At 59.2% G+C, this 22,819-nt stretch overlaps 7 protein-coding genes across 7 annotated transcripts; 2 read left to right on the forward strand and 5 right to left on the reverse strand.

Moving 5' to 3' along the window:
* Window positions 1–153: 153 nt before the first annotated feature.
* BDZ90DRAFT_231184 (hypothetical protein) lies at window positions 154–3,457 on the reverse strand. Its single transcript, XM_025505755.1, has 2 exons — window positions 473–3,457; window positions 154–378 (listed from the first exon to the last, which is right to left on the reverse strand). Exons 1-2 carry the CDS (start codon window positions 3,353–3,355, stop codon window positions 322–324), a joined length of 2,940 nt encoding a protein of 979 aa, XP_025363810.1. The 5' UTR covers window positions 3,356–3,457; the 3' UTR covers window positions 154–321.
* Window positions 3,458–4,698: 1,241 nt separating this feature from the next.
* Window positions 4,699–7,997, reverse strand: BDZ90DRAFT_238307 (ATP-dependent DNA ligase). Its single transcript, XM_025507336.1, has 3 exons — window positions 6,042–7,997; window positions 5,185–5,963; window positions 4,699–5,118 (listed from the first exon to the last, which is right to left on the reverse strand). The coding sequence occupies exons 1-3, from the start codon at window positions 7,965–7,967 to the stop codon at window positions 4,827–4,829; spliced, it is 2,997 nt and encodes a 998-aa protein (XP_025363811.1). The 5' UTR covers window positions 7,968–7,997; the 3' UTR covers window positions 4,699–4,826.
* Window positions 7,998–8,328: 331 nt separating this feature from the next.
* On the forward strand, window positions 8,329–12,635 carry BDZ90DRAFT_278578 (hypothetical protein; the record flags this gene model as incomplete). Its single annotated transcript, XM_025509103.1, has 4 exons — window positions 8,329–8,623; window positions 9,029–10,021; window positions 10,098–10,180; window positions 10,260–12,635. The coding sequence occupies 4 exons, from the start codon at window positions 8,329–8,331 to the stop codon at window positions 12,633–12,635; spliced, it is 3,747 nt and encodes a 1,248-aa protein (XP_025363812.1).
* Window positions 12,636–12,662: 27 nt separating this feature from the next.
* Window positions 12,663–15,994, reverse strand: BDZ90DRAFT_141133 (Pkinase-domain-containing protein). Its single transcript, XM_025503468.1, has one exon. It carries the CDS (start codon window positions 15,863–15,865, stop codon window positions 12,689–12,691), a length of 3,177 nt encoding a protein of 1,058 aa, XP_025363813.1. The 5' UTR covers window positions 15,866–15,994; the 3' UTR covers window positions 12,663–12,688.
* A 146-nt stretch (window positions 15,995–16,140) lies between these two features.
* On the reverse strand, window positions 16,141–19,182 carry BDZ90DRAFT_231187 (hypothetical protein). Its single transcript, XM_025505756.1, has one exon. It carries the CDS (start codon window positions 18,967–18,969, stop codon window positions 16,258–16,260), a length of 2,712 nt encoding a protein of 903 aa, XP_025363814.1. The 5' UTR covers window positions 18,970–19,182; the 3' UTR covers window positions 16,141–16,257.
* A 707-nt stretch (window positions 19,183–19,889) lies between these two features.
* On the forward strand, window positions 19,890–21,641 carry BDZ90DRAFT_141177 (hypothetical protein). The gene is made up of 2 exons (XM_025503469.1): window positions 19,890–20,122; window positions 20,200–21,641. Exons 1-2 carry the CDS (start codon window positions 19,986–19,988, stop codon window positions 21,596–21,598), a joined length of 1,536 nt encoding a protein of 511 aa, XP_025363815.1. The 5' UTR covers window positions 19,890–19,985; the 3' UTR covers window positions 21,599–21,641.
* A 42-nt stretch (window positions 21,642–21,683) lies between these two features.
* On the reverse strand, window positions 21,684–22,754 carry BDZ90DRAFT_259252 (DNA glycosylase; the record flags this gene model as incomplete). The annotated part of the gene is made up of 1 exon (XM_025508149.1): window positions 21,684–22,754. The coding sequence occupies one exon, from the start codon at window positions 22,752–22,754 to the stop codon at window positions 21,684–21,686; it is 1,071 nt and encodes a 356-aa protein (XP_025363816.1).
* Window positions 22,755–22,819: the final 65 nt, after the last annotated feature.

Here is a 22,819-nt window from a genome sequence, read left to right on the forward strand (position 1 = left end):
TAGCGAAGAGACAAGCTTGGCCGACTGGCACGCAGACAGGCGATGAGGAGTCAATGAAGGGGGAGGGCACATTGCGGAGCGTGGGAGTATGGAGCGCAAACAAATATAAGAGGAAGAGAGCATCTCACGATCACCGCAATGACGAGACGAGTGATCCGAAGAGGATGACAATGTGTGGTATTTGAGGTTGCGGATGTGCACGAAAGAGCGCATCGGTAGCTAGCAATGCTGGGAGGTTCCGTCCATCCTCAACCCAGACTGTGCCTGCATCCCACCTGCCTTCTACGCATCATCCCATCCGCCTCTGTGCATCGTCTCAATTCAACTCTCGCGCAGCACTCCTGCGTTGAGCAAGCCATTGTACGCTCTCGAATAGGCCTGTCAACAACGAAAAGTGTTCAAGTTAGTCAGTACATGGTGCTTTGTGATGCCCGGCTTGTGAACGGAGCCGCCGCGGAAAGGAAGCACTCACCTCCATGTTCGCTGCTACAGGGCCCCGGAGCATTGAGTGACTCGCCTGGCCACCGGCTCCAAGGCCATCGCCCGTTGCATTGCAGGACAGAGCAGCCCTTACCGCCCCTGGCAAGGCTGGAGCCATGCGACGAAGCACTGCGCCCTTTGCGCCCCACTTCTCCAGTGGGATTGGACAACGCTTCAAGAATGCTACGCTTGCCTCCAGCTTACCCAGCAGGGTGGTGAATCTCGAGAGCAGCAAAGCAGCGGCCGCCTCACGAGCCGGACGGGAGGCAGAGACGTCACCCGCTACGATGGGTTGGCCGGCTTCATCCCAGTACTTGACGTATTGCTCCTCGAGGGGCGTTGCGACGGTTGGGCAGAGGCCATACATCTGCTCGAGAGACCACGCGTCGAACCTCGCTCCAGCTGCATTGCACATCCCAGTCTTGTGCATCTCAGTCGTGAGAATGACGGCTGCGCAAATGTCCTCAGCGTCGGTCTGACAGAGATGCACACTCGTCTGCTTACTCGCTCCCGGTGTGGGGCCCATCTCTATCCTTGCGCAACGCATTGCCCAGAATACACGCTCGGCGACAACGAAGATGAGCTCCCTGAGCTGAACATGCCTCTTGTGCCCGTCGGACATGGCCGCGATGAAGCCCGCGATAGCGAAAGAAGTGCGACGTACCGACCAATTTGGCGGAGCACAGTCAAAGACGGCTAAGGCCAGGCTGACGCAAAGAGCGGCAGAGATGGCCGTCAATTCTCGAGCAGTCGCCGTGCCAACCTTGTCCTTTGCACCATGGGGATAAGGCAGCCCGCCAGTCGAGTGATTGATGTTGTTGAGAAGCACATTCAAAAGAGTGTTGGCCATCCTGCCAGGCCTGATGCGGTCCAGGTCGATATCGGGGTCATGCGCCATTGCGGACCGAGAGATATTCGTCGTGACAACCGCTCGCAGGCCATGCCACCTTTCGTCCAGTGCCATTCGGAGGAGAGCGACGTCCTCGGGGTGTGCACCAGCGCAGGGCAGGAATTGGATTGAGCGATCGCCGGTGCTGGCAACGGACGTATTCGATGTGAAGTCAAGGTCGAATTGCACGCCCGCTCGATTGCCCCATCGAGAGGGCCCGGCTCTGCTACTGCTGGTGATTGTACTGCCGCTGCCGTTAGCTTTGATGGTGCCTCCATTCGGGGTCCTTGGTGGCAGTGGGATGCCGTTCGGCCCAGACACGGCCCGCATCAAGGCGGGCATAGTCGGCGGTGGAGCGGGTGGTTGGCTGAGTGTAGGGACATGAACAGGGGCAGGCGTATGGAAGCTGTCGCTGCCATTCATGAGCTCATCTTGCTCGTCCGTCTCCATCTCTTCCTTGACTGCCACAGCGCGCGAGGCACCGGTCTGCGACAGGTTTGGCGACTGTCCGCGGTTGATAAAGACAGGAGCTGAGGCAGTAGCGCCGCTCCTGCTCGAGGTCATTACCACGGAGGCTGCATCGTCATCGTCGCGTGCAAGACGGGGAGCGAAGGGATTTTGCGCTGCCACCCGCTCGTGGGCTCGCCTTGCATTGTGCTCCGTGCTCGGCGTCGGTGGCACGCGAGTTGCCGAAGAGGAAGAGACCGTCGATTTTCTCATGGCCGGCTGCGGTGCTGCATTGTCGAAGCCAACGGGCCGCAGAGCGTCTGCTGGGACGGCAGAGGTGCGATTGGATCGTGGTCGTAGAGAGCTGGGCCCTGCTTCGTTGCTTCGCGATGACGACGGCGACGTCAGGGGAGCTACTGCGCTTTGGGTGAGGACGGTGGACGAGCGTGCGTCCCCGCGGCTGCTAGCATCGGAGGCATCCGTCTCGGTTCCATCGTCATACTCGGAATCATTATCGTCTACCACGACGTAGTGCCTACGCTCCTTGCTCTTGCTCCGCCCATCTCGCGCGGTATTGTTGCCTCGTGAGCCTCCCGCTCCGCCCGCCTCAGCACTACTCGTCGTCCTCGCAGGCGAGCTACGCCACATGCCAAAGAATTCAAGCACCGGCTGGGGCATAGTCTTCCCCTTAGCAACGCCGTCCTTGACCTTTGCTCTGATCCTCGTGCCAATGGAGCTTGCCGTTCGCCCAGTAAGGATACGCGACACCCTGCCCCTCGTCCCGTGGTCCTCGATGAGACGCTGAAAGAAAGCCTCACGCTCTGAACCATTGGAGGGCATTTCACGGTTGCGAGAGGCTGCATCGAGCTGAGTGCGGAATTTGTCCCAGAGGAACTTGTCGTCGCGTGGGGTCCATGCCTTGCGGGAGGAGCGCTGTTCTTTCGAGGTGAGGGCATTCCATGATGATGTGGGATTTTGCGAGGTTGAGTGGCCAGATGATTGCACAGTAGGGCGAGACAGTGATGGAGTGATCGTGTTGCTGCTGCCAGAGCTGGGTGGCGCCCGATCATCTTGGCGTTGAGCGGATCGTATCTTGGGCGTAGCTGCCTTCTTTGCCGGCCTGGCGCTGCTGCTTGCTGAATCGTCTGCATCTGATTCCCTAGCAGCTGCAGACGACGACCCGCCGGCTTGGCCTGCCGCTTCTATTGCTCTCTTCTCCTCCTCTTTCCTCTTTCTCTTCATCTCCTTTCTGGCCAGCTTGGTTGTCTTTGCCGGCTGAGGAGGCGCAGAAGAGGAGGCGCCGGCAACTGGTTTGGCAAAGAGTGTCTGTCCATTCTCGAGGGACGCCCAGAAGCTCTGATCTACCTCCCATAGTTCATCGTCGCCATCTGCCTTGATCTGAATCAGGACCTCCTCTCCCTGTATGCCCAGCTTCTCGGCGGCAACGGTCGTGATGGCAGCGTAGTCGGGGACGGAGATGAGGACTCGGCGCTCCTCGCCTTGTCGCGGCCGACAGACGAGGCGCAGATTCTTCATCATGGCAGCCGTCGCGAGACGCCACTGTTACGGCTCGATGCCAGCAATGGATAGTGATCAAGTTGGAATGATGTTGCGCGGAGATCGAGAGGGAGTAGAGCAACCAAGCATCTCGCTGATCGGACGATCACAAAGTCTCTCGAGCCGCGTTCCTGGTTCCGTCAGGCCGCATGCCGTGGTCCGACTCGATCTCGCCTTCACCGACACGCCATCCGTCACCCCTACGTCGTTGCCACGGTCCACCATGATGGCGAGCTCATTATCAGGCGGGCTCATAATCAGCATTCATGAGTCCTGCTTGCTTGCGAGGTGATCCTCTCTGATCTGAACAGCCGACGATGGTCCTGCGACAGATTCTCTGCTTGACGTGTGGCACTAGTCCTGCTGCCATCTGCTCAAGGTCACATACTGCCGCTGGGTCCACGTCTGATGCACTTTTCGCAAGCCATCGACAGACAATGCAGATCGAGCCGGGACGCGGCACTGCCACATCACTCCTCAACGCAGTCTGCCCAGTAGCATTGCTCGCTGTGGTGTCCTGCGGCACTTAAATGAGATGGGGTCTGTTGGAGACACAAGAATCGACGTCCAGACCGTGAGATCCGCTCGGTTTGTAGTGAGTGAGCTCGATCAACACCTGCTTCCAATCTCTGACCGGTAATTACGCTGCGGTCCATCCACTCGCCGTATCGTCACTCTCTTTTCGCCGCTGATGAGACTTCGATGCCATCGCGGGCCGCAAGGATGCGCAGAAGGGGCGAAAGGGGTGATCGGTCGAGGGCTGGCAAATCTGGTCACCAAAAGCGACCTGTCCTACCTTGACTCCCTGCCTCCCTGTACCACAACGCTCCACGTCGCCTCAAATCGCCATCTCAACGAGCAAACAGATCACATCAGATGGTGCGCAGGGGACAAAGTGACTCACAATCGCCTCTGTCCCACTGAAGCTGACCGTCTCGCGTCGCTCCTACCTCTTTCAGCTCGCGGACGCCAAGACACATTTCCTCATTGCCCTCTTCGGAGGCTTAGCAATTCTCATCGGCCTCTTCACCTCGCCCGTCGCCACTCAAGGCCAGGACGTCTTCGCAACTTGCTACTCCGACGATAAATGCGCCACCGTCCGTGGCAAGGTGAGGGGTACACTGGGCAAGAATGCTCCAATCGTCTACTTCTGCAATCATGCCATCATAGCTATAGCCCAGGGAAAGATATGCACCGGCCAGTGCTCGGGCACCTGCATTCCTGGCGCTGGCAATGGTGGGAAATGCCTGGCCGGCAGTTGGCAGACGTACTGCTTTTGAGCGAGGAACCCAGCCGTAGCCTAACGATCGTGGGTCAAACGAAGAGCGATTACCCATGTCCAAAACATCTGCGATGATTGCTCGAACTCGAATACAATGATGTCCCGGCTGGCCCCGACCCCTCTTGCACTACAATACCACGCAGTCTCCTCTCCCCGCCCAGTACCTAGCTACTAGCCCCCTTCTTCCTCTTCGGCCCACTCCTCTTCCTTGATCGCCTCGTTTGCCTCCTTCTTCCCTCCTTCACCCGCGCCACCAGCTACGCTCCTCTGTCCCAAGTACATACTCGCAAGCTGCTGCGGCGTAGACGCCTCCTCGGGTCCCTTGTCGTCTCGCCGTCTGATGAAGCGCGGGAAACGCGTGCTCAACCCCCTCTCTTCTGAGATGAGGCCACGCGCCGCAGGGTAGACGGGGCTGAGCGTCACATCTGCGAAACGGAGCTCCCAGACTTCTACAGGCTCAAACCTGAGCCGGAAGAGCAAGAGGTTAGCACGACCGGATGCTTGGGTGTCGCGAGATATCTCCACTCACCAGACGTCCGGGAGGTACCCTCCAGTATCATATTCCTGCCTACACTGGTTCCTCCGGGCATTGTAGCACGACGCTCCAACCTCTTCGCTCTCCACGAAGCGTTCGAACTTCATGCTCTTGTACTCAGCGTCCGTGAATCCACTGATGCACTTGCAGACCGCCTGGTATCCCCCTGTCTCTGCATCATAGACCGCCAGGAGGACAGGAGACCACCACTGCGCCTTGCGACCCATTCCGTGCCAAGCACCAATGGGTACCAGATCGAGCGAGTCGCCCAGGCCATCCACATAGTCCTGTTTGACTTTGAGCCAGGACTCACAGCGTTTATCGGGCTCGTAGGTGCTGAGTAGGGCTTTGCCGCGGCCAGTGACACCCGGGTGTTGTTGGAAGAGGTCGATAGGATCGGCACCCTCGCTATCTTTGCCTGGTGCAACAGCATCTTCATCATCCTCAGCCATGACGAGATCGTCGGAGACTACGTCGCCAAGAGTCTGTAGCTTTGCATCCTCTCCCTCGTCGTCCTGCCCACCACCCTTGTCATCCTCACCATCCTCCTTCTTCGCCTCTCGCCTCCAGTGATGGTCCAATGTCTTTACCATGATCCCTTCGCAGCGATTTGCCCTCGCCTCAGCAAAGAAGCGCTCCACGTCTTCCGGCTCATTGCTCTCTAGGCTCTTGACGTGCAGCCAGCGTGCAATGAGGGGATTCTCCGGTAGGAGAGCGGGCAGACGCGTGTGGAGGAGATTGCGTCGTACTCGGAGGGAAGATTTGAGGAGGGACTGTCAGCAGGCGCAGGAAAAGAGATGGGTCAGTGGCGTCTGATGCCGGCAACGGGAATACGCAAGCGTGGTCCTCACCTTCCCATCCAGATACATCAAGTCAAATGCGAACACTCCAACCTTGACCTTGACCTCCTTCAGGTCCACATCCTTCCTACTCCGATTACTCAGTGTCTGAAAGGGCAGCAGCTCAGCCTCTCCGCCGGGCCCAATAGCTACCACCTCGGCATCAATCATAAATGATTGTACCGGCTCCGCGTGGCCTCGATCGAGAAGGAGGGGTATGAGGTCGAGAATATCCGGGTACTTGCTGGTCATGTCTTCAAGATGACGGGAGAAGAGACGCACGAAAATATCTCCACGCTCGCCCAGCCATTTTCCTTTGCCGTAGCTCGCGCGTACAGCGCGAGCCTGCTCATCGAGCTTACCCTGCTCATCCACTGCGGCTTCTGGTACTCGGTGCGCATGAATCTGGACACGTTGCCCGTCATACTTGAATTCGCTCACGAAAGCCCTCGCCGTATTTGGGTGGCCAACTCCCAGCTTTGTGTAGACATCGTTGAGCGATCGGGTGATAGAACCCAACATGGGCGTGATGGGGACGCCAATGCGTAAGGGCACCAGCTGAGAGAGATGTGCGAGCCCGCCACCTGGTGAGGTGGTGAGAGCTTCTATGACCGATGTGAAATTAGGGTGGCGTGAGAGCACCTCTCGCACTAGCCGCTCGCTGCGGGCGAATTTGGCCATGATGGCCAGGCGACGCGGGTCTTGACGCTCCTTAGGTTTGGTGGGGTTGGCGAGAATACCTCCAGAGCGTTCAGAACTGGTGACGAGGTAAGCGGCTGCAGCAGATGACTGAGTCGAGAAGGTAGGAGCTTCGACAGCCGCCTCATCTTCGTCACTGTCGCACAGACTGAAGCATCGCGCCAACGCGCTACTTAATGTCTTCTTCACCGCCCCTGTCCTCAGATGACTGTGAAATGTCCTCACGAGCCAACGAGTCTCCTCCCCTCTAGACGCTACGATCAACTTCGTCACGATCCCCAGCTTGGCGCTCGTACTACCCGTTCCCGAATGTGTCAAAGCAGCAATATCATGCAAGCTCTTGAAGACCTTGCCTACCGTCAGCGGAGTGGGGGCGACCATTGGTCTTACGTCCTTTTTGGCCTCGTACGCCACATCGCCTGGATCGCCCGTTTGGTCCCAGAGGTGCTTCAGCGTTGCAGCCGATTTGCCTGTGACGGATTTGGTGGCTTTGTTGGTAATAGAGCCGCCGATGCCCAGCGTCACATCATCGTACGATGGAGCGATGTGGTTTGTCATAAGGTAGATGGAGGGGAGCAAACTAGTGGGATCATGTACACGGATTGTACGCATGAGGTTGGTGAGGACCGTTCCAATGAGCAAGCGAGACTTGGTCGCAGACACGGTGATGAAGGCGTGGGACAGGAGGGCGTATGGAGTTGTTGCATGATTAGAGCCGGGGGCGCGAGGCCAATGTTGAGTGGTGACCGTTGAGGGGTCAAAGACGAGAATGTCCTGCGTGAAGTCGATGGCACTGATGCTGGTATCGAGCGCGGCTAGATCAAAGACTGCTGAACCTGGTGGCGGCTTGCGAGGCGTACTGGGACCATCTGGCCGGGTTGGGGATGGACTTCGTTTAGAAGGCGCAGCAGCGGATGAGGGGGGTGATGAGGCTTTGACTGGCTTTGCGAAGAGTGGATGGACGGGCATCGCGCCATTCTCATGCTTCTTGCCACGAGTCATCCTCTTTCTCATCTCCGCTAGAGAAACTCCAGCATCCTGAGCTGCCAGCTGAAGCGCGAAGAGCTCGTCTGGGTGGCATTCCTCTGGCTGCTCCTCCTCGACCTCCTTCTCCTTGCCTTTGGACGAAGGTGACCCAAAGAAGGAAGAGATGGATGCTTGTCCAGCGCTGCCGCTCTTTGCTTTCTTCTTGGTCGGCGTAGCAGGCGCTGAGGATGACGAGGCCCTCTTGGGCGACATCTCGATGATGGTACGGATGGATGCAACGCAAGGCAACGACAAGCTGACAAGTCTCAGATTGGCGCGTCCGACCGACCATCTCAACTCCACACGAACCCGTTTCCACTTCCCTTTCCGCCTCTCCGCTGCAGCTGCCTGCAGGAGCGCGACCGAATGTCGAGGTTGGAGCTCCTCTCTTCCGCTTGTCACTCAGGGGCTCCTTGTTGACCGTCGAGTCCAAAATGAGCGTCTTTCATCGTTGGACGTCATCGCTCCGGCAATGATTGATTCATCTTCTCCTCATCAGCATCTTTAATCTTTCAGCTTCATGATACCCTAGCATACACTCATCCATATCCCGCAGCTTCATGCTACCACCGCCATGCCCTCGTCCTCATCGACCAATCGGGTCACAGACCTTGTCGCCCGCTTCGAGGCCGACACGCAACAGCGCCCACACCCACGCGCAAGCCAGACAACGAGATCCAGCCCTAGTATCATTCGAGGCTCACTCTCAACGATGGACTGGAGACCGATCGAGCGACTCTCTCCACCAGCATCACGGCCTCCTCGCCGCTCAATGACCGCTCTTCAGCCCACTGGCCCGACGCTCGTACCGCCCAGTGTCAGGCGGCCGGAGCCCCATGTTCAGAAGGGAATCAGCAACGTGACACTCGGTCTGAATGAACAACCAATGGAAAGAAGAAAGGAGTCACCTCGGTCGCGGAGACATACACATTGCGAGCCTTCAGGACTGGCGCGTGAGCAACCTCGCGTCCCGCCGCCGCCATCGCCGCCGCCCGCGACACAGCCGGATGAGCAGAGGCCAGCGATACCTCTTGCACAAGATCCAAGCCAAGATCAGCGGAGCCGTCACTCGAACAAGCGGCCTCAAGCGCCAACGCAGCATCCTGAGTCACCACCTTGGCCCTCATGCTCACCTTCGCACATTCCCCGCCCTCGTCCTCCACCGCTTCCCGCCTCACGCGTTTTCTCCAGCACGTCCTTGCCACTTCATCTCCCCGAACTCGACGCACATCTCTCCAATCCACGCCTCTTCTTCGCTCCATGTTTCGCTGCAGATCTGACGCCGTATTCTCGCGAGGAGCGAGAGCTTTACGGTCTCGAGAAGGCTAAAGGAGACGGAGCAGCGCCGCGCGAGCTTGCGGGAGATCAGCTGAAACTATGCGGGAAGGAGGCCAACAGAGGGATTAGGAGAAGACGTGGACGCAGAAGAGGAGGCTTTCAAGAGCTGGATGACAATGATGACGACAGCTGCGAGGAAGGAAGGAATGGCATGGCCATGTCCGACCTCGAGGAGAAACCATCTCGCACTTCTCCTAGCATCCTACCACCACTCCAACTCCTCAACACAACATCAACTCTCAACGAGCTCAAGTCCAACGCTGTAGGTCCCCGTGCTCCAGCGTCAGGATGGCTCGCCAGCATCCCATCAGCAGACACCATTATCGGCTCTGTCCTCGACACGCTCATCGGCGTAGAGGGCAGCTCCTTCGCAGCCTCGCTCTTCCGATTCGGCTTGCTGCGAGACTTCGCACAGATGATGCGACTCAATTTGACCTTCACCTCCGACAATCCCTCAACATCAAAAGCTACACACTTCCTATTCAGCACTCTGCCATCGATTCTCGCTCTCGACTTTGTCAGTGTCTTCGGCCTCGCCGTAATCTTCCTCCTCGCCTGGTTCGTAGCCACCGCTGGCGCCTTGGGGTGGTTCTGGCGCATGACCTCCGCGTATGATCCGAATCGAGACATTCAAGGATTTGAGGGGCAACCCTACATCTTCAGATCGCCAAGGCGGGGGACAAAGGCCGCGAACGTCGTCGTGACCTTCTTGTTGATGACGCTCTATATTCCGCTGACGAAGCTGGCCATGGATGTGTTGGTTTGGGAGGAGGATTTCTGGGTCAAACGAGGGGGCGAGGGTGGGGAACAGCCGGTGTGCTGGAGCACAGCGAAGAGTGGGGAGGAGTTCAACTTTGCGTGGTTGCTCGTTCCCCTCGCAGGGTTGATAGTGCTCGTCTATACGGTTGCTTGGCCGATCTACATGGGACGTGAGTACCAGATCTCGGCGAGAGACAGCAGCGCAGCTGATGGCTGACGGCTACTCTTCGTACTTTCGGTCGCTAGGCGTTATCCTCAAGATGCGTCCGCAGCAGCTCAGCCGGTACAATCAGCTCGGCGTGAAGCGCACCCGTCAGGAGTTAGAGGTGGTGCGTATCTCCGCTCGCTACGGCGCTAACCCTCACCGTGTCGACTCACTCTCCTCTCCCCTCCGACCCGCTCTCGCAGGAATACAATCGCCAGCTATCAAATGACAAGTCGCCGCTCCGCTTCCTCTACAGCGCATATCGACGCAACCACAGCGCCTACGACCCGGTGCACCTCGTCTTCTTCAAGCTCTCAACAGTGTTCGTAATCTCTCTGTCCTCGCCCAATAATTGCCTCTGGCGAGAGACCGATCGCACCAAACTCCTCATAGCGCAGCAGTGCCTGCTGCTCATCCTTCAGGCCGCTCTGTTGACGGTGCACATCTTCACTCGACCATTCAATGACGCCATTTCAAACCGCTCGGAGCTATGCAGTCGGGCAAGCTACGTAGCCACGTCCGTTCTCGGACTGGTAGTGGCCTTGAAGGGCAAGCAGGTCTCCACATCGGCGGTCCTCTGGTGTATGCAATTTCTCTCCTACACCTCAAGCCTCTACTTCGCCATCGTGAGCACCTCGCTCGTCTCGCACGCCGTCAAACGCCTACAGCGGCGGGTAGACTGGGGTATTGACGTGTATTCTCCGCACCTCAACTTGGCCAAGCACGTGAGGAGAAGGGTCTGGGAAGAGACGTTGAGCATTTTGCTGCTCACGGGAAAACGATTCCGTATGCGTGAGGGGGGAGTGGTAGCCTTCAGCGCGAGACAGGATCAGTGGCCGCCGTACCTCCTCTTCTTCAACGGCACACCGGCAGAGCGACACATTGAGAATTTGCAGATTCTCAAGCAGATTGGTATCGATGAGTACAGGCGACAGTGCGATGCATTGCGCTCTACAAGCGAGGGATGGCGCACTCTGGCCCTCCTTGAAGAAATTCAGCGACATTATACCGGGCCAGACGCCTTCTACCGACCACAAGGCGTGGATGGCAAGGGACAGTTCTCGCCACTACCTTCGCGAGACAGCACTGTGGCGCCTGCTACGATCTCACACTTCGGCAAAGCCTTCGTCGTCCCCTTTCCACCCACGGTCGTCTTCCGTTATGACAACGTGCCAGGTGACGACACGATTGAGCTCAGCACCCTCGCCGAGTTTCAGGACTTCGTCAGGCAGAACAAGAGCGAGGAGATCACATCAGCAAAGATGGTGAGACTGAGCTTGAGGGCCCTCGATGGACAGCGAGTATTCTGTCCGTTCGAGTGTAGCGATGACGAAGCCGTTGGGTCGACCGGCTTGGGTTCAGGCAGAGGCAAGTCGTCCCTGACGTACGCGACGAGCTATACGTACGCTAGGCTGCGCATAGCGATCAAGACCTTCCTACCGTGGCGAGACTATAACTTTGCGTCCGGCTTCCACGTCTTCCTCGACTACTCAGAGGGAACTCGCTTCGATGCAAGGACGGGTCGCACCAAGCTGGGCCAACATGCCGTGTCAGTACCTGCCTCACGGGCATTTGGGCTGCACGATACGGACTTTGCTCTCAGCCCAGGTGTGGCAACCTTCTTGCGGGCGAATGAGCAGATATTGCGTGCGAGGTTTAGGGGTATGGAAGAGCTGATGAGGGGATATCGTGCTCACTTCTATGCTGAGGCGCGAGGAAAACGAGAGGTGATGGACTACTCGTTCCTCTGCGACGTCTTCGACCCGCCAGCCCAGCCTGATGGGCGGCCACCCTCCTTGAAGGACCTTGATCAGGAACACCACATCGCAAGAGAGCTGCAGCACGATTTCCCTCGCACCCTTTCTCTGCTCTGTGCCCGGCAGACGCATCTCAATCGCTCCCCACTGCACGCGTACTGGTGGCTCTGGTGGGACGAACTGGTCCGCGCGAACGGCAACGACTACAGTAAAGCCTTGCGAGACGATCCTAGGATCAACCCGCGACACGAAAGAAGCATCGCCTGGACGCCGCTACCTCGTCGCAAATTGGAGGAGAGGCTCAAAGAGGGCGACAAAAGCTTGGCCAAGCTGCTGCACACGGGAGAGGTGAATCGGCTCTACTTCGCTCTTGACGCTATTTGGGCCCAGATGAAGTGCGGGGAAGGAAAGGGGATCGAAGTGACACTCGACGGCCCGACAGGGCAGCCGCAGCATCCCGGCTCGGTAGATGACGAAGACGACTCTCTCCTCAAGGCCAGTCCAGGCGCGACGCCTACCTCCTCAACCTTCACCGGTGGAGGTGATACGGATGCCGCCTCTTCCATCTTGCCGCTGGTGGACCAGCCCCTCTGGCGGTGGGAGGAGCGCTTGCTCGCAGGGCAAGGGGATGGAGCTAGACTGGGCAGGGGAATGGGTTGCTTCCGCAACGCGTGGGAGGCGACGTTGCGCTTTCTCGCTCTGGAGCCGCTGTTGATGCCGCAGCGCGGGGAGAAGAAGCGTCACAGGGATCTATGGGTCTTCGTACATGTTGATCGGACGGGGAAGAGGTTGGTGGTGACTCCGAGTGGGGTGAGGGAGTAAATGCATTGCATTGCTGGTGACTATCTGACTGACTCGCCCATGGGCGGCGGTTTCTACACTACTACAGCCTGCTGAGGCGCCCTGATCCCGGCGGGAGTGCCCGATCCTGAACTTGCCGCCGCTGTTCCCTCACCGCCACCAAGCACCCTCGCCCTCAGTATCTGGCATCTATGTCCGATAGATCGAATGAAGGGCTGAACTGTCAGACTTGTTCCACCCCCTTCAGCGCCCTCAATCAGAGTCCCCAACATGACCTCAGCGGTCTCGTATGCCAACAAGCACGCATGCACGTCCCACGTAGATGAAGAAGGGGACGCGGAGGAAGCGCTGCCAGCAGCAGTGGGCGTTCCACTTGGGCTCCCACTGATATTGACAGCGCTAGGCGCCACTGCCGGGCTCTGGTGCTCCAACTCGTCGATTGCTGCAGCCCGAGCGAGCTGCATGGCTTTATCGTAGATGATCTTGTCCACGTTGACGGGCGACGCTAGCTGTCCACCAGCTGCTCCTGCTCCTGCAGATCGCAATTGGAGCGTCTTCATCTTGTTGCGAACGGACTCGGCCCGCTCCATTGTCTCTGCGAACCTCTTGCGGAGGTAGTGAACCGCTTCATTGATCTCAGGGGCGACTATGCTGCTGGCCCCCACCGACCGTGGTGATGCTGCAGCTGATGCGGGAGTGACGGACAAGTGTGCCCTGACAGCCTCGATACCGGCTTGCAAGAAGCCAAGGGATTTCACGTACACCTGCAAAGCTTCAGCCGCAATCATGCCCAGCAACGCATCGTCGTACTGCGGAGGGGAAGCGACCGCCGTGCCAATGGTGGTGCCCGTAAAGGAAGGGCTGCGGTATTGTCTCTGTGAGTCCTGGAGCGAACTCGCCGACGCAGAAGCGCTTCCTACAGTTGCAGCAATCGTGCCCGCATTGCTCCAAGCATCACCAAAAGCACTGCACATCTTGGAGTCGGCAAATTCGCACAACACGTAGGCTTTTTGGCCAAGGTCGTCCAGGCGAAGTAGAAGTTGCGCTTCTTGCTCGGCGGCATCATCACCTGCGATGTTCTCTTCGCCCGCATTGGTAGTTGCCTGAGTGGGCATCGCACCGGCCGAGGTGGCAGCTCCGCTCGCTGTTGCCTGTCCTGCGGAGCCTGCAACAATCGCTGGACTCCCTCCCCGCACATGTGCAAGGGCACCTAGCAAGCTCGTCCCGCTTGGGATGCCGAAGAGCTTTTGACTTGCTTGGCTTGCCTGCGTGAGGGCACGCGCAAGTGCCGAGCTGGGCGGTGGCGGCGCTGGAGCTGAAGCAGGCGTCGTCGGGTAAGAGGAGGGCGGCGTAGCCTGTTGATGTTGCTTCTCTTGGTCTGCACCGAATGAGCTTGACGAGACTCGCCGACCTATGAAGGACTGCCTTCTCACGCCAGGAGGGAGGGCAAAGGGCGCGGACGGTGAGGTGGAGAGAGCAGAGGGCGCTGAGGGTGTTGGTGACCCTGCGCCCGCCACAGGCAGAGGCGTGAGTGTTGGTCTGGGCGAATTGGGGGTCAAAGTGGTCGACCTAGGCGACGGTGATGTAGGTGAGTGTGCACTCGCAAATGCAGGCGACGAACCAGTGACGCCCACTGCCGCACTGAACCCCGAGCTGAGCTTCGTCAATCTCGATGGCCGCCGCGCTAGTCGAGCAGCAGCGCTGACTGCACCCTGTGCTTGTGCTGACAGCGGACTCCTCGCGGCTGGCACTGAGGAAGGCGAGCGACTCAGCTCCTCGGCAAGGGCGTTCGAATCGATGTTGCCTTTGTCTACGATGACGTATTGCGAGTCCGAGTCTGAGTCTTCCTGTGGGGGTGCAGTGGGGAGTGAGGGTGGCAAGGCGAATGAAGGGGAGGGAGAAGGTGACGGGGAGGCAGCATGCTCGGTGGTGGCGGGCCGTGTTGTCGACGCTTTTGTCGGCGTCGTCGAGCTCGACTCTCCCCTCGACAGTATGTACTTGGGCGGAAACTTGGGTAGAGGCGGCATTGGTGGGAGAGGGGGCGGCGCCTGAACACGAGTCGAGGATGCGGGCTGGAGTGGGAGAGTTGGTCCAGGTGTTGGCCTCGGTGGTGAGACAGGTGCCGGTGGTACGATTGTTGATGAGTCTGTATTGCTTGCCGCTCCCTTGACAACAGCTGGTCTTGCCCCGACAATGACCGGCGACGCAAAGAAGTCATCGAAGCTTAGCCTCTCCACTGGAACACGCTTGAGTAAGCCCCTGATCAGCGTCTTGAGGTCATCGGCCACGGGCGTGGGCCCACGCTTCTCTTCTTCGGCAGACACCACTTCACCCGCATCTCGTCTTTTCTCCACCTCCCGCAACCAAGTCGTCTCGCTGCGCTCATCTGGGAAACGTATCCGATCATCGTTACGCTCGATCCGTCTGAGGAGCTCGACGTGGTTGCTTGCACGGAACGGCGGCTTTCCAACGACCATCTCGAAGGTCACAGCGCCGATGGACCACAAGTCGGCCTTAGCATCGTACTTTTCGTAGCGCAAGATTTCTGGCGCCATGTACAGTGGCGAGCCGCAGAGTGTCTCGGCGAGTGATGCAGCAGGAAGGGAGCGTGCAAAGCCAAAGTCTGCGACCTTCATTTGCGGGATGCCCGCCGGATGGCCTGTGGCGAGGCATGCTGCATCCGGTGGTTGAAGGAGGAGATTTTGCGGCTTGATATCCCGATGAACGATGTTGCGCTGTCGCATGAACTGCATAGCGCTTGCCAATTGCTCCAAGAAGCTGCGTACCACGGCATCGTTGAGGCCGCCGTCGCTCGGATGTGGCCACCGCTTCGTCGCATCCAGAAAGGACTTGGACATGGTGAGCGAGGAAGCAGGCTCATGATCGTCTAAGTTGGCTAGCTGACCCTTTTTGCGGATGTACTGCGACAAGTCGCCGCCGGCGCTGAAGTGCATGACGAGGTAGATGTGCGAATCCGTCTTGAGGCAGTCGATGAGCTCGACTATATTTGGGTGGCTGACAGTCTTGAGAATGGCGATCTCGCCTTCGAGGTTGTCGAGCAACTTCTGCGTCAGCTTGCGTCGAGTGACGATTTTGATCGCTACTGGTCGCCTGCGGCCGCCATCTTGGGCATCAGAGTGGCCTCGATGTACAACGGCAAAGGAGCCTTTGCCTATCTCTCTGCCAATGGTGAAGGGGCCGATCGTGGGCGGCGGGGAGGAGGATGAGGAGGCGGCTGCGGAGGAGGACATGGCTGCCACTGCGCCACAAGAGGCACGAGCGGCCGTCCAAGCAAAGGATGGAAAGCTGTCAGTCAGCAAGGAGTGATGCGCGAGGCTATATGCACGCTCGAGGCAGTGATGTGAGGACGTGGTTAGGAGGTCAACGAGTTGCGGGCCGACCGGGTCGAGTCCGCTCAGCCAATCTCTCGACTCGATGAGGCGGGACGCGGAACAGGCGCGAGACCCCGGATGCATGATGCACGGACCCCGCCATTTTTGCGCGAGATCATTAAGATGACTCAAGTGCGGTGAAATGATGTGATTGGACCACGCGATGGGGGCATGCATATAGACAATGGCAAAGAAGAACACAAAGCAGGGCAGTGAAAGCAAGCAAGTGTCCACTTACAGTCTCGTCGCCCTCATTTGGCGCGCTCCAACTCATCCCTGACCCTCGTTCTCACCTCCGCCAACCCCACATCTCCTCCTACCAACCTCGCCCATTCCTTCCCCCCAACTACGCGCAGCTCCACAAAGCCCGGGGCCACCTCTCTCAATAGGTCCAGCGCAATTCTTGCCTCACCCGTGCTGAGCGCCACCTTGCTGCTCTTCGAGATGGAAGACAGCACGTCTGGAAGAGGCAAAACGGGAAAGCGGCTGGCCGAGCGGAGAGTGGTGGGCGAGGATGAGGAAGAGGAAGAAGCGGTGAAGAGGAGGTAGAGGTTGGAGGCCACGTCATTTAGACGCGAGAGGGTAGAGCGCCGCTTGAAGCTAGACATTGCGCCGTCGCCGGGGAGGGAGGCAAAGTGGCGCTGTGCAAGGGAGGCAGCACGCTTGGCTTCTTCCTTTGCTTTGATGCGCTCGACCAAGGATAGAGAGGCAGTTGAAGGAGCGCTCTCTGTCGAGCATGGAGTGGAAGTAGCATCTGCTGCTTGACGAGGCTGCTTGGTGATACGCGTCTCAGCGGGGGCTTCGCGCAGACTCGGCAGCAGGGCGCAAGGAATGGGAGGGGCATCCTTAAGAAGGAAGTCAGGATGCCAGGCCGTAAGTTCTCCGCAGGCTGGAGGTCGTTGCCACTCTGGCGCTTGCTCTGCCGACTTCACGTCCGGCTTGCCGTCCAACTCCTCTTCTGAGAAGTGTACCGTCCTGCGGCCAGCCTTGCGACCCTCCGGGCGAGTGGCCGAGGGAGTGAGGAGGCCTCCATGCCCCACCTCGACTGAACGCGGACCAACTTGGGATTCAGGCGTCTGCGCCCTCTCGCTTCTCACTGGCGCCGCCATCAACTCCTCGCTCCCTCTCAAGCCTTCTCTCTCATTAAGCCACTCCTCCATGGTCTGCGCGCACATAGTTCTTAGCCGCTTTCCAACCTCAGCCTTTCGCTCCTCAATCCCATTATTCCACATCGCCACAAACGACATCCCCTCCCGACCGACCGACGGCGATGCCGATCCGCCGCTGCCACTGCTCGTCTCCCTCTTGCGCTTAGCTGAGGGGGGCGTGGAAGGCGGAGTATCGATGCCGAAAACGCCACCAGCGACCGACTTCGAGGGAGGCGTGCTCGGCATCTGTAGCGCTGACTGCCCTGTACCGTACGACACTTGCATCGGCGGAGTCACTTGTCGTCTCGTCCGCGAGATAGTGAGCTCGATGCCCAGCGACCAGTCCCACCTTCGTCGCCCGGAAGAATCGAGACTTCTCTGCCTCGTGATGATGAAGCCGAGTCCGCCGAGCCCATCTTTGGGCAGCTGCTCAGGGGGAGCAGTCGGAGCCGCATTGCGCTGGGGAAGCGGGATCGAGGCAACGCGGCCATTTGACCAGATGTAGGTGAGCCTTGCCAGCTCGATAGGACCTAGCTTCCTGCCAGCTGCACGCTCTACGAGAGGCTGGAGGGCGCTGTAAGAGATGATGTTGGGTAGACGGATGCAGGACGTCGAGCTGCTGCTTGCGCCTGCGGCGTCTGAACTGGCGGCGGATGAGCTGCTACTACCGAGGCCGGCGGTGGCGAGATGCACCACTAAAGCGCGCTCGATGGCGGTATGCAGGAGATAGAGAGAGTTGTAGTGGGCCGGCAAAGGGAGATCCGCAGAGACGCTGTACGGCAGAGAGGCAATCCCCTCAGCTTGCGCCGCATCCAGCGCTGGCGGTGCCTCGGGGCTCTGGTCGATGAAGGGATTCTCTTCTTCCGCGACAATAGGGACAGCTGGCACTGGTCGATGCTGATGCTTCGAAGGCCCCGCCTTTGGGGACGACGCGAGCGACGAGAAGATCCCCGCAGAAATGGTCGGCTTGGGCCTTGGCGTGTCGAATGGGTCGACGAACTTGGCTGCTTTCATTGGTGTCGCAAAGGACGTCAATGGGTGACCAGTCGGTTGCTCGCGCACGCTTTTCGGCGTGATGACCAAGTCGTCGTCTCCTGCTCCTGGCTGCATCGCCCGCGTTGGTGTCTGAGCTCGTGACGCATCCTCGCTTTCGGTGCCTGTATCCATGTCCATCAGACTCAAGCCTCCCTCCTGACTGGCTCCTAGCGCACGGAAGGATGGTCTTTTCTTGTCGTGCGGTAGCGGGCTCTCCTCGCTCTGCGCCTGAAAGCGCTCATAGGACAGCTGGGACAGTCTGCGTTTGCGAGGAGCCTGGGGTGGTTCTAGTGGTCCCGGCGGTGTCTCTCGCGTTGGTGTCCGATCCGTGCTCGGTGAGCCCTGACGAAGATAGGGAGGTGGCGCAGCAATGGAGAGGCCTTCCTGGTTGCGACGAGCCCGCGCCTGGGCCCCAGGGGAGATGAGGAGGAAGAGTTTGTTCTTGTCTGGGTCTGAGCGCACGGAGACGGGTGACTTGTGCTCTGCTTCGATCATCTCAGGAGGCGGAGAGACCGTCGGTGCAGCGACGGAAGACGCTGCCATCGCTGAAGCTGAAGTCGAAGCGACGACATCGCCGGTACGTGGCTCAGGGGTGGCGAAGCGATCCGGGCTGTCCTCGGTCACTTCTTGAACCCTGCTGACGCCGATGGGCTGGACGACCGCTTTTCCCTTGCCCTTTGCTCCTGTCTGGATGGATGATGAAGATCGCTTCGTTGCTTGAAAGTGACCCAAGAGCGACGAAGGGCGCTGTGCGGCCGTCGATCGACGAGTGACTGGCATCGTAGTGGAGTGGATGGGATGGGATGTGGATATATGCTGTGTTGACCGATCTTCTATGCGTACGCTGTATGGTGAGATACAGAGCGAGGGGCCGATGAGCTCGGCGCGGGTATGCTAAGAGGGTGAGATGCTCTGAGCACTCTTGACTCTCGATGGTAGCGAGGATGGATGGCAGACAAGGAGGGTGGTGGGCTGCGAAGACAAAGGCGGAAGGTGGGCCGGGCGAGGGAAGCCGGGCGATGGAGGAGCGGAGTCTCGCCCGTTTCGCTCTCTTCCCTATTCCGTCAGCCTAGCGCGCCACGTCGCGCGGTCGAGCTGAAGAGGCGCGTTTCGCGTAAATTAGCCAGGCGGGCAGGCGACGCGCGTCGCAGCCCAGGTCCAGCCGCTCTCAAAGTCGATGCCATCGTCCCATTCGTGTGCCTCGTCCACTCATACGAGGACCATGTATCGCATAATTGCACCTACCCGTACGCAGGTGAGAGTGGAAACAACCTCTTCCTGCACCTAGCCTGCGCAGTCATGATACATCACCGCCGGCTTGACTCATGCGACATTGAGGTCCGAGCATCGCGATCTCCTCTTCACCCATGGGTCCGAGCGTTACCCAATCTCTCTTCAGCCGGCGTCCATCTTGATCGAGATGACTTCTAGACTCTCGCTGCTCTTCCACAGGGGCGATCGAAGGCTTTGATGTCTCACAGTCGGTGATGTGCGACCGCCACAGGAGTATCGATGCGGCGCAGCAACGCCACCTTCGTCCCTCTCTCGCCGATGATTTCGATGCTATAGCAATGACTTCATCTCGACGACCTACCCCTAACATCGGCGCAAGGGGAGGGGCGCTGTCTCCTGTGCCCCTCAAGATCTCGACGCCGTCAACGCCATCGTTTTGACACCTTCTCCCAACGCGAGGTATAAGATGTTATCTCTCCCGCTGCCACCTTCTCATTCCCACCTCATCTCTTCTCTTCAGTCACCTCCTCACCGTCTTTACACCCCACATTCTCTTGGCTAGCATGAAGCTTTCTCTCCTCGCCTTCACCACTCTGGCCCTTGCCATGGGCGCCAACGCCGAGCAGTGCCTCAAGGCCACTAACAGCAAGACGGACATGTGCCGTCAGCTCTCCGGCGGAGGACTCGTTGACATTTCTGCGTGAGTAACGGCAGTGTACTGTATCAAGCATCATTCACTTAACTCATGACCTTTTCCTTGCACGTCCATCACGATAGCCTCGGCTGTGGCACCCTGAACATGGCCGGCAGCACCAAGATCCTCAAGCGCGACCCTCGCCGCTCTCACCCCTCCAAGGCCAAGCCCTCCGGCTCATCGAACCTGTGCTCCACCTTCCGCGGTGCAGGCGTTGCCTCCCTCGACCTCCTCGGCTGTGGCAACACCAACATCTCCCCCGATGTGTCCGTAGCCCGCCGCGAGCTCAATGCTCTCAACACCGTCTGCGAGGACTTTGCTCATGGTATGCTCGGAAATCTCGATGTCATTGGCTGCCCTCAGACCTCTTCCAGCAAGCGCTCCAACGATGGACCTGATGCTCATCTTGAGCAATTCGCCCGCCGCAGTCAAGTCTGCGAGCGTTACGGCTCCCTTGGACTTGATTTGCGCAACTTTGGCTGCGCGGAGCACCATGTCAACCGCCGTACCGACAATACCGAAGCCTGCAACGATCTTGCTGGCGCCGGTCTGGTCAACGTTGGGCTCATGGGATGCTCCGACAACGACATCTCGCCCGACACCGCTCTCTTCCGCCGCACCAACGGCTGTCACGCTCGCGGACGTGTGGGCGTCAAGGCCAACAGGAAGGCCAACGGCAAGGCCAGCGGCAAGCAGCACCTACGCCCGGTGGTCTCTGGCAGCGCCAGCGGCAATGTTGGTACCAGTGGCTCGGGCTCGGCCAACGTCGGCGGCTCTGGATCGGCTGGAACCAAGGGCAATGCTGGTAGCTCGGGCTCTGGCTCGGCCAGTGTGCAGGGCAGCGGCGGCCTTGGCGGTCTCCTCAACGGTGTCCTCGGCGGCGGCGGCGGTGGCTCTGGCTCTGCCTCGGGCTCGGCTGGTGCTAAGGGCAGTGGTGGGCTCGGCGGTGTTGTCGACGGTGCCCTCGACGGGGTCCTCAACGCTGGCGCTGGACTTCCTGGACTAGACGCCGCCGGCAACCTCGTTGGCCAGGTCGCTGGCGCTGTCGATGGCCTCACGGGCTCCATTGGCCTCCCTGGCCTCGGTGGCTCTGGCAGTGTTGGCAGCTCTGGCAGCGTGTCGGGCAGCGGCAATGGCAAAGGCAATGGCGGCGCCGGTGTCTCAGGCAGCGGAGGCGTGACCGGGGGATCCAGCGGCGGTGCTTCTGGCGGTGCCGGAGCTAGTGGCAGCGGCAGTGGTAGCGGTGGAGCGGGCACTTCCTCCTCGGGATCCTCTCACCCTCACCCCCACCCTCGTCCTCAGGCTCGCGCCCACCCTCACCCTGTCCCAGCCTCCACCACTCCTCAACAGCCAGCCTGCGAGGAGTCGCTCAGCTCCATGTGCGAGAAGATGAGCGGTGCTTCGCTCATCAACCTCAACCTGCTTGGCTGCGGTGGTGCGAATGTGGCGCCCAAGGTCGACTTGCTTGGTGGGCTCCTCTAAGCCTGTGTCGCGCCAGTGACGCCTTACAAACAGACATTCTCTTTTCTCTCTTGGACTCGTCGGCTGCGAATGATATCCCTTGATTTTAGCTTTGGAGTGTTGTCCGATCGATCTGTGCTTGGCGGTGAGCGCGCCAAAGGCGATACGCTTTGAGCTCCTTGTCAAGAGCATCGACCGTCTTCCAGTCCTCTTCGAGGTCGTGACCGACCAGCTTCGAGCCGTCGTCGTCGCTCGCGGGCAAGAGGCTCCCTACGCTACGACTTTCGCCCGCTGCCTCACGCTTCGCGAGGATCAGCTGCCATCGGTCCGACTCTGGCTTTGGCCCCAGGCCGATTTGTACAGTGGCTCGAGTGGTATCGACGAGGGAGGGACGGAAGAGACGATACGAGTCGAGAGCATAGCGCCCAGCGCCAGGCAAGTGGGAGATTTCGGTGGGCGGATAGGTAGGCTTTTGTGGCTCTTCCTCGTCGTCGTCCAGCTTCTTCTTGCGTCTCTTTCGCCCTGTAGACGGCAGCACCACCCTCGACTTATGCAACACGCCTAGCTGTGGCGGCTGTTCGCACCACATCGTACCAAGGTCCTTGAGCCTCTTTGCCCTGATGTTGTGCAAGCCAATAGGCTGAAGCATGTCGGTGAGCATTCCGAGATCCGCATCACGGAGCGAGCTTGGTGTTGGCCAACGCTCCAGCAGATCGTAGAAGACCGGAATGGCCGCCCGCCCGGTCGTCTGATTGAGGAGAATGGTGACGATGAGCATGCCGAAGACGTCGGGGGTGATGATCTCTTGGACTAGCCCGTAGAAGCTGATGCGGTCTGAGGGGAGGCCATGCAGTTTCAAGGCGAGGGTGGGGAAGGCAGAGGCTTCTGGCACCTCGACCTCGCCTGGTGATGGTAGTGGTGCTGGAGTTGCCTCTGCTTTGACGCTCTTCTCGTGCACTTTTCTTCGGCGCCCTTGTGCGCCGCCTTCGTCCTCGTCGTGATCCTCATCTGGGCCTTCTAGTTGACCCACCTGGCCCACTTCGGCAAGGTCAAGCTGTTCCTGCTCTGCTTCCTTAGTTTGAGCCTGTGAGATGCGACGTGATCTTCTCAGCGTTGCTGGCGGGACGACAGATTCCTCTGCTGAGCCTGCCGTCCTGACCTTGCGCTTCTTGGCCATGATGTTGCGAAATGAAGAGCAGTCGCGAAGAAGCGATTGAATCTTACCAAGCGCGTGCTCGCTGT

The sequence above is a fragment of the Jaminaea rosea genome, assembly GCF_003144245.1.
Source record: "Jaminaea rosea strain MCA 5214 unplaced genomic scaffold BDZ90scaffold_3, whole genome shotgun sequence".
Lineage (NCBI taxonomy): Eukaryota > Fungi > Basidiomycota > Exobasidiomycetes > Microstromatales > Jaminaea > Jaminaea rosea.

Excerpts from the sequence above, each read along its gene's own strand:
- BDZ90DRAFT_141177 (XM_025503469.1), top strand. The coding sequence starts at position 19,986 with ATGAAGCTTTCTCTCCTCGCCTTCACCACTCTGGCCCTTGCCATGGGC. Across the intron at positions 20,123-20,199 it reads GGACTCGTTGACATTTCTGC|CCTCGGCTGTGGCACCCTGA; the intron begins GTGAGTAACGGC and ends CCATCACGATAG.
- BDZ90DRAFT_231184 (XM_025505755.1), bottom strand. The coding sequence starts at position 3,355 with ATGATGAAGAATCTGCGCCTCGTCTGTCGGCCGCGACAAGGCGAGGAG. Across the intron at positions 379-472 it reads CTGTAGCAGCGAACATGGAG|GCCTATTCGAGAGCGTACAA; the intron begins GTGAGTGCTTCC and ends CGTTGTTGACAG.
- BDZ90DRAFT_238307 (XM_025507336.1), bottom strand. The coding sequence starts at position 7,967 with ATGTCGCCCAAGAGGGCCTCGTCATCCTCAGCGCCTGCTACGCCGACC. Across the intron at positions 5,964-6,041 it reads TGATGTATCTGGATGGGAAG|TCCCTCCTCAAATCTTCCCT; the intron begins GTGAGGACCACG and ends GCCTGCTGACAG. Across the intron at positions 5,119-5,184 it reads GGGTACCTCCCGGACGTCTG|GTTTGAGCCTGTAGAAGTCT; the intron begins GTGAGTGGAGAT and ends CTTCCGGCTCAG.
- BDZ90DRAFT_141133 (XM_025503468.1), bottom strand. The coding sequence starts at position 15,865 with ATGTCCTCCTCCGCAGCCGCCTCCTCATCCTCCTCCCCGCCGCCCACG.
- BDZ90DRAFT_231187 (XM_025505756.1), bottom strand. The coding sequence starts at position 18,969 with ATGCCAGTCACTCGTCGATCGACGGCCGCACAGCGCCCTTCGTCGCTC.